General features: G+C 43.3%; 1 protein-coding gene across 1 annotated transcript in view; it reads right to left on the bottom strand.

Moving 5' to 3' along the window:
* Positions 1 to 2,131: 2,131 nt before the first annotated feature.
* The window catches only part of LOC310770987 (ATP-binding cassette sub-family A member 2-like), a gene marked incomplete at both ends in the record, with an annotated part of 49,093 nt that continues 41,810 nt past the window's right edge, over positions 2,132 to 9,414 (bottom strand). The window contains 8 exon segments of the mRNA XM_083663680.1: positions 2,132 to 2,167; positions 3,413 to 3,622; positions 6,886 to 7,023; positions 7,449 to 7,551; positions 7,752 to 7,844; positions 7,977 to 8,080; positions 8,198 to 8,248; positions 8,250 to 8,336. Coding sequence (XP_083519806.1) covers positions 2,132 to 2,167; positions 3,413 to 3,622; positions 6,886 to 7,023; positions 7,449 to 7,551; positions 7,752 to 7,844; positions 7,977 to 8,080; positions 8,198 to 8,248; positions 8,250 to 8,336 — 822 coding nt within the window.

Below are 9,414 nucleotides of genomic sequence, written 5' to 3'. Positions count from 1 at the left end.
TCCCTCGCTGGCCGGCCATTCACCTAACCGAAGTAGTATTATCAGAGTCCATGTTTTCTACTATGTCGTAACTCACCTGCTGTCACCCCTCAGTTGCTGATCATCGCCGAAGCAGTTGTTTCGCCCCACCTCCTCCCCTGACCACCACCAACCTGAACAGTGTTGGGGGTAACTCATTACAAAAGTAACATATTAAATGTAATCCATTACTTTTATCAGTATCTCAGTAATATAACTTATTACTTATATGATTTCAGTAATATTATACCAGTTACTTTGTCAAGTAACTCAAGTTACAAATTGAATTTAAAAAATGTTTTTAAATCAAAGCACATATTTAAAAATGAATACAATCATTTCCTAATCAAGTGTTTTTTATGCAAATAAGTTTAACCACTATAGATGACAATAACAAAGGAAAATAATAACATTTAGAATTTTGGATTGTTTACACTGACTTCAAGGCAGTTTAAATTATTAGTTTGGGATTAAGTAGTGTAATAAGTAACGAGTTACTCTACACAGACAGTAATATTGTAAAGTAACTTATTACTTTCAAATTAAAGTAACTAGTAATATGTAGTATATTACATTTTGAAAGTAACTTGCCCAACACTGCTCCAGAAGAATTCCCTATGGGGGGATTCTCTATCCTATCCTCCTCACGTCTCAGGAGCTTCATCATATCATGGAGTCATACGCCAAATCTTTGTTTATTGTATCATTAAAGTTTGTTTGTACCTTCTTTCTAGTCTGTCATTATTGAAGATGGGTTAGGAGTGACAACAGGACAGGTTGTCAAAATTAGTCTCCACTGAGGTTTTCGGTTCACAGTGTCATGGTCATAATGATGGTCATGGTCATATCTGACTCAAAGTTACTGTTTAACTTTTCAATTTCATATTAGCATGAATGCAAAAAATCCCTCTAGTTTTACATTCTAGGAAAATAAAGAAATTACAACATTCAGTTTTCCTTGTTCAATGACAACCCCTTCAAGTAGGAAAAAAGTCCACGAAAAGTCCCACATAATCACCAAAATATGACCGGAATTACTAGCCGTGAAGAAGAAGTGGTGAAACAATCATTTTTGACAGAAGTACGTTGACAACAAAATGTACACCTCATGAGAAAGACCAGTTGAAATCACATGCCGACGTACAGAGGCAGGAAAACATCTTATGTCTGCCTTTCGTTAATGTGGATATTTTGCACGAGGGGTACCCCAAATCCTGTACGATTTTCCTGCAAATCATAAAAACGTGTACTTCCCAAAGTGAAACCGACTGTATGAATCTGAGAGTTCCCTTAAGTATCACAGTGACGGTAGTGCGGTTATTATTGAACATCCTGTAAGAGAGCGCTGAACGTGACGAGAGCTGACTTCAGTTCTGTTATAATGTGGATTACCTTCACTGTAAAAGAAGCTGGTACACTGTAAAAGAAGCGAGTCCAGCGGATAGAGGATCTTCTTGGCAGAATCCAGAACAATAATGATATGTAAAAAGCACAAAAAGAGAGCATTCTGTATAAAGAGCCATTAGAGAGATGTCAAAATGTACAGTGTCAAAATAAGTCGGCTTGATATAAGGGAGGCACCGATCCGGACAAAAAAAAAATCATGCCACGTACATTCTCTCCAAAGCGGGAAAAACCACCTCTGCGTCTGGTTTCCACCAACCTCAAAACTCGGCACTTCCCCCAGACGCGCTTTCACCTCACCGCGACCCCTCCGTTATTGCAAAACCAAATCCCACTCGTCAGTCCACAAGGCGCTTCCTTCCATATTCCAAAATAAAGCATTCTTCTTGCCACAGAAAAATATACTGTATCACGACACTGACGACTTTGATTGGACTTGGACTCATCACGGCATGCTCTCAAGGCAGGTCTAGATTGGTCAAAAGGGCCGTTTCTGGTTGCAACCGGACCCCTTTTGGCAGGGAGCGCGTTTGAACAAATTGAAAAAGTGACCCCGCGGTGTCGGACACGTGATGTCGGGGACACGATATGTGAATTCATTGACATCATTGGTATCAACCTTATCAATAATGGCCGTCTATTTTGGCCGTTCCTTTTTCCCCTCCTCTGTGCCAGTTCCTCGTCTGTCTGCTCTTTGAGTTTCTTCAATTCAACACAGGGTGTCCGTATTGAAAGAGAGCTGCACCTGCCACACACAAGCGCGCACACACACACACACACACACACACACACACACACACACACACACACACACACACACAGCACAAATAAATATAATTTAAATAAGAATTTAACCCAATGTTGGGATATTAAATATGATGCAACCAACAATTTAAGAATGTTCATTGCAGATAAGGATATAATTACCAACATGACACAATGTATAAATTCAAGCACTTTCTATGACTGGGTTTCCATCCAAATGTATCGCAACTTTTAATCGAATTTTCAGAAAGTCGGCAAAATAAAATGCGAAACAATGCGCGTTTCCATCCACTGCTATTTTGCGAATTATAGAGCTGTCAATCACCTCGTGTTTGAGGCTGTCTGAGCTGCTGATCAGCTGCTAGACCCGATATACAGCTCTGTTAAACACATCTAACGTTATTAATTTAAAGTTTCTTGATGATCTACAAGTAGACAAAGGTACCATAACGCAATTTCTGGATTACCAGGTGCGACTCGGCAAACTAACGTTATAATCCCAACCCGATCTCCAAAAGAATTGTAAAATAGCAACGTTTGTGGACCAACCACAATTTCGGCTCCGAAATTGTAAAATGGTAATCCACGGAGCAGATAGTAGGTGAATACAATTTCATTCAAGTCTATAAGTGAGTCGCCTTAAAGTTAATATCCCAGTCTTCTTCTGTTTACCACAGCGGGTATTGTGCTGTGTATTTACCATGATTTACCGTGTGTAGCCCCATTGTGTGGAGGCTACACACGGCATGTCATGTTTTGCAGTGATCAAGGCAAACTGTTGTTTTTGAATGGAGAGACAACAGTATATCGCTTAAACTGTTTCCACCGCACGTTTCGCATTTTCTTTTTATCGATACACTCGACTTTTCCGCCTCCCTCATGCGTGAAAACTTTTTTGCGATATTTGGAGGTTTTTGCGAATTAGCAAAAGCGTTTCCACTCATTTTTTTATGCACAAATTGAAATTTCGCATCAAAACAGGTGGATGGAAACCCGACTAAAGACCCAAGTCTATTTATGTCTATTTTCAAAAACTTTCAAGTCCTTGACCCCCCCCCCCCCCCCCCCAATGCACAGTCCTTGAATTTGACGTTTACGAAGGTGTGTGAACCCTGATTACGACATATGGTAATAATACATAAGCTATCAGCTCCTTCAATCCAAAACTATCGCGATCAGTATCGTCCGTTAAAAACTCATATCTGGCAGTTCCTTCTCTCCTCACCCGTTCCTCCTCGAAGCTGATGAGACCTTCGTCGTCGTCGCTCTCCAGCTCCTCCGGCTCCTCGCTGACCAGAGCGTTGAGCTCGGTGTTGGCTGGCCGAGGCTTCAGCAGGCTCAGGATGCGCTGCAGGGGCGACTGGCCGCCGCCAGGGGGCGACGGCTCCTGCTGCTCCAGGTTGTCGCTCTGCTTCTTGGCGAAGTTCACAAACACCTACGAAGGAAAGGGGAGGGAATAGTCATGTGTACTGTGTCCTGATCCTTAAAGCCCATGGAAACAAAAGAAAAAAGTGTTTTGAGTTTGTCAGTCACACCACAGAAAGATGTGTTATTATAAACCACCCAGCCAGATTAAAAATGTCGCCAAGTACAGCAAATTAGGTTTCAAGATCATGAAAGAATAAGCAGTATCCTATTGCTCTGCAACTGGGGGTTTGCTGTGGGTCTGCTGAAGTGCCCCCAGTGCTCTGCCCACTCCCCTCCCCCCTCCAGTGCTGCACAACTTGATACATTCTGGTGCATTTTTTTTTATTCCAGGGTAGAGCCACTTCAGTGATCAGGCTTTATATCAGGGGTCTCAAACGTACGGCCCCCGGGCGAGACACGGCCCCTAAAACGATTTCATACGGCCCGCGACTTGATATCAAGTTATAATGAAAGCAGGCCCGCACCTCCGCTCGTTGTAAAACACAGAGCGCGCTCCCGAGGCGCTGCCGAATGCAGACGAGCCGCACTTCACACACCAGGGTTGCCAGATACATTTCCATAGATGTGCAGTTCCTTGGGCTGTTTTGTGTGCATTTTGGCGGTTTCTGAACTCTTTGTACTGGAAACCGTCAGCAGTATCTGGCAACACGGCTTCACACTCCAGGCCAGCGGGATCATCGCTGCATGTAAAAATCCACCTGAGTCGGTTCACCCGAGTGAAAAACCAAGTGGAAAGAAAAACATGTGCGCGCTAAAATGTTGTCTTTTGTTGAGAAGTGAACATGTCGCTGTCAAAAGGGAAAAGAAAGGTTGATGACGACGAGCACAGACAGTTTCAGGAGAAGTGGGAGAGTGATTATTTTTTTCGCCGAGTTCAAAGGGAATGCCGCCTGCCTCATTTGCAAAGAGAAAATCGCCGTACTAAAAGAATATAACCTGAAGCGACATTATTCAACTAAACATGCAGAGCAGTAGCCTATGCAAAGTACCGGGGAGATGAGAGGGACAAACCTGCTGCACAGCTAAAGAAAGAGCTGTGAATACAACAACATCTCTTCCAGAAGAGAGAAAGGAGGCTGGTGCAGCAGTTGAAGCAATTAAGTTACGTGGTGGCTGGTGAGTGAGATGATCGCCAAAGCGGGGAAGCCGTTTACTGAATCGTTTCTAAAAGTCTGCATGCTGCAGGTCACAAATCTCCTTAGCCTTTCAGCCAACACAGTGGCAGAGCGGATTACTGAGCTGTCAAGTGACATTTATGATCAGTTCTAATTCTAACTGGAGTTCCAAGGGACAGTTGAAAATTAACACTGGCTCATTTAGTAATGTGCATTGTCCCTAAAAAAAAAAAAGTCCCTCAAATAAACAAATAAATTGTTAACACATTGAGTGCCAGCCATTTTTTCAACCTGTAGGTAAGTTGTGCCAGGTTTTTTTTTGAGGATTCTGGCTCATTTTACAACAGCCGAGGATCTGTTTTCTGTTAAGACTTCGTGAACACCAATCATCTAAAAATAACTAATAGAATGTGTGCTTTCTCTGTCTAAAAGAGTTAGTTTGCAGAGTTAGTAGTTATGTAGATATTAGCCGTTGAGTACAGCATGGTTTTAGCGTATGAGACAGCAAGCTGAGATAATCGCAGTTTTGTGAAATTCAGCAGAATAGTCACCTGCCTGTGATTGTGGGTGCCTTTGGGCGAGTCTGTATACTGTATTGTGTGTGTGTGTGTGTGTGTGTGTGTGTGTGTGTGTGTGTGTGTGTGTGTGTGTGTGTTCGCGCGTTGCTCCGCGGCTCTGGGGGGAGGGGATCTCTGTCCGTTCTGTGTGTGTGTCTCCGGGCTCCTCCCTCCGTCTGTGCTGCTGGGAGTTTCCAGCGAGTTGAGCAGCCTCTCCCTGGCAGCGAGTGTGGATAGGTCTCACTGTCTCTTGGGTTTGAGAGCCCCGATTAAGCCCCGTGCGACTCTAGGCTTTATGCTGCTCACCCAGTCCATTTCTGGAACCCCCCACCGCAGCAGCGCGAAGCGTCCCCGCCTACAGTATGAGAATGAGGCTCCTTCGTTTCTGACTGTAAAATCGCCAAGCCATTTCCGCGGGAGGCGGCTGCTTTTGGTCCACGGGTCCGTGGCTGTGGCTTTCTCTCTGTCTCTGTCGCCACTTAGTGGTCGGTAAAATAGATTATACACATTCTCTTGCTCCAATAGTTATCTCGAAGATGTAAAAGAGGTTGATTGATGTCCCACCGTCAAAAAAAAAAAATGTTTATGTAAGACGAGTTAGCTCGTCCTTGGCACTCAAGCGCTGGATTATGTAAGACGAGTTAGGTCGTCTATGGCACTTAATGTGTTAATGTTGAGAATTCGAACGGTTGCATTTTTCTCTTTTTCTTTAATACATGAAGTGGCCCCCTTGTGACAAGACTGGACACTCAGCGGCCCCCAGGTAATTTGAGTTTGAGACCCCTGCTTTATATAGTGTTAGGGGAGGGGCCATAAGTAGAGGCGCTTCAGTGATCAGCCTTTATATAGTGTTAGGGGAGGGGCCATAAGTATGACTCTATTGCATCATCACAGAAATAGTGAAAAAATTAAAAACAGTCTTAACTCCACAATTCAGTACTAGATGGTACTAATCAACTAATTTCTAACGCGTGTTTAGAAACAAATCTCTGAATTTGGTTTCCAGGGACTTTAATAGTCTTGAGGTATTTCAGTTTTAAATCATTTTTTCGATGAGAACCAAGCAAGATAAACTACAATTATGTGCACCAAAGCAAAAAGGGAAATCAGGTTGCTTATGAATAGTTGGTATTTGACTGTTGTTGAGCTCGAAAGTTTAATTAAAATGTCGCAGTCCTTTTCATCTTTAAACAAAAATGTAAGAAAGAAATGACTATCCACATTATGTGTAATTGATAGTTACTTGTCTGACTGAGGTATATTCTAATGAGCAACGTTGTCTTGCTCTAAATTGTATTACGGTATGTATCTGGTGTGTGTGTGTGTGTGTGTGTGTGTGTGTCTGTGTGTGTGGGGAGGGTGGATTGTGAATATGCATAACTGTATTGTCTGTTTGCTGTTTGACGTCTTGGATCCTCTACTCAACTGTGAATCTGCATGTTCCTTGTTTGATGCATGAATAAAATACATGTGCATCTGTTCTTTGTTTATGAATATGAATGGTTGGTATTTGACTGTTGTTCTTTGTTTATGAATGGTTGGTATTTGCCTGCTGTTCTTTACATGTCATTTTGCCAGTGTGCTAAATGCTGACTCACGTTGTCCAGAGTGGTCTGGCTGACGGAGCAGTCCTCGATGCCCAGCACCTCCTCCACCTGCTCCATCTTACTGAAGACCTGAGCCAGGGAGAGGTTCTCTGACTTCAGCTGGTACTGAACCTTGGTGTGGTGGCGCTCCTGGAAGACAGCCATCAACTATATGACTTAAGGGCATCTCCACAGCGGTTGCTGAGGTAGAGCAGAGTGCTACTGTACATTTCCACTTTCCTCACCCATATCTTAAAGGGCTTTGAACCCCAACACAAATACATTTGACCCCGTTTGGCAATGAATCCCTTCACTTATCCCTTTAATCCACCTGATGCAGCATTTGCATGTGTATCCCTCATTTGTGTGTGTATCCCTTTAAGACCGCGAACCGTCTTAAAGGGATACACACACAAATGCTGCATCAGGTATCAACGGGTTAACTTTTAAATGATATTCCGGTTCAGTAGAACATATGCACATGGTTCCTTCTATTCATCTCTGCAGTTTAATTTGACTACCGTAGTTTGTCTTGGGCAGTGGAGCAAACGCAGGAGCTCGATGGAGTCATCTACCTTTAGTACAGCCTCAGGGAAATTTCTGTTGAAGAATCGGACCACCTCCTTGACACTGGAGCTGGTCTTGGTCCTCACCGTGATCATGTAGCCATCCCCAAACCTGAAAGACACCATTTGATTCAACGTAAGTCGAGTGCATAACCTCTACTGCTGAAAACCTGTGACTTCTCTCCAATTGGCCAGGGTTCAGCCGCAGCGCAATTTCACAACCTGTGATTTACTGTAAAGGATCGTGCGGCCATCTTGGCCTAGGCGTGGACAGGAGACCTGGCCAAAATGTTGACCTTTAACCTTTCTGACCTGTTCTTGAGGTGCTGGATGCTGCCCAGGCATTTAAACCGGCCATTAACCATGATGCCCAGTCTGGTGCACAACGCCTCGCACTCCTCCATGCTGCAGAGCGAGACAAGAAAGAGAAACACACACCTTTTGTGTCAGATTACGCTTTAGTGGCAAAAACAGGCCACACTGAAGATCTCCCAGTGGGATCGTAAAAAGAACGTGATGAAGGAGAGGTTGTCTCGCCTGTGTGACGTCAGCACGACGGAGCGTCCAGTCTTGATGATGTCAAGGATTAAGTTCCACAGGAATCGACGAGCCTTCGGATCCATACCAGTGGTGGGTTCATCCTGGAAAACAACAGCGATGGGTCGAACAGACATTCAGCCAGGCTAGCAAAAACGAATTATCAAAATGTACACAGTAGCAGCGGACATCATGTAAATCGTGTATTCCAAGATCCTCACCAGGAAAATGAGGGAGGGGTATCCAATCAGATAAGTTGATAAGTTTGATAAGTTTGCGTTTGTTCCCTCCACTGTACGTGCCGGCAGGCTTGTCTGCGTACTTGGACAACTCCAGTTTCTCCAATGTCCACTGGACCACCTGGGGAGGAGCAGAGGGTCACGTCAAGCTGGGAAAGCTGGACCAGGCAATTTTGCATGCTGTGCAGCCCCGAGTGGCAGCAAGAGGTAACCGTTTGAATTGGGAGGATTTCAATACCAAGAAATCCTGTAGTAGCGTGATGTTTAGTTTAGTTTAGTTTAGTTTATTAGGATCCCCATTAGCCGCAGCAGGATGCTACGGCTATTCTTCATGGGGTCCAATCAGAATCAGAATCAGAATCACTGTTATTGCCACAGTATGCAAGTTACATACGAGGAATTTGTCTTAGTGTCTGTATGCAGCGTAGCGGTCACATCAATATACAGAGATAAGAAGTAGGAAGATAACTAAAGACAATCGCAAAGTTGCAAGTGCAATCAAATCGAGTAAATATATACTGTATAATATGTACATGAGTGGTGAAGTGTTCTGTGGATGATAAATATGAATTTACGTTGGATTTACATGAGATTTACAGACTGAGTTAAATAGACGTTAAATAGGCAGTGGATTTACATGAATTTACAGTCGGAGTTAAATAAGAGTTTACATTGAATGTACATGAAATTTACAGGCTAAGTTAAATAGGCATTAATGTGCAGGGAATTTCACATAGCAAGTACAGTAATACATAAAATACAATACACAAAATAGTAAAAGTACAGTAACTTAAGTAGTGCAATACATAACATATAAGGTATATGTTATCAGACATACAATATCAGTGCTTTTTATGCACCAGACGGATGAAACCGGCTCCAGTCAGGACACTTTAAAATTGGAGCAACTGATCTCCCTGGAATGATTTAGAGTACTCCTCGAAAGCACTGTACACGAAGAGTGAGCTTGTTTTAGCGAAAATGTTTTATCATCTGCATCTATCGTTTTGTTTTCTTCTTCTCTGCCTGTACATTTCTGTATGTGTTTCTTTGTAATGGAGCGCTCTTGTAAATGAGAGTTCGCTCTCAAGGGCCTTTCCCTGCCCTCCCCCCCCCGGGGCAGCTAAACTCTGGCAGCTAAACTCTGGATAGAAATGGTGTATTTGTATATTGTAACATTATCTCTCCTCTTCCTGAAA

The sequence above is a fragment of the Poromitra crassiceps genome (assembly GCF_964638095.1).
Source record: "Poromitra crassiceps genome assembly, contig: HAP1_SCAFFOLD_288, whole genome shotgun sequence".
Lineage (NCBI taxonomy): Eukaryota > Metazoa > Chordata > Actinopteri > Beryciformes > Melamphaidae > Poromitra > Poromitra crassiceps.
This window is presented reverse-complemented; position numbering and strand designations above follow the sequence as displayed.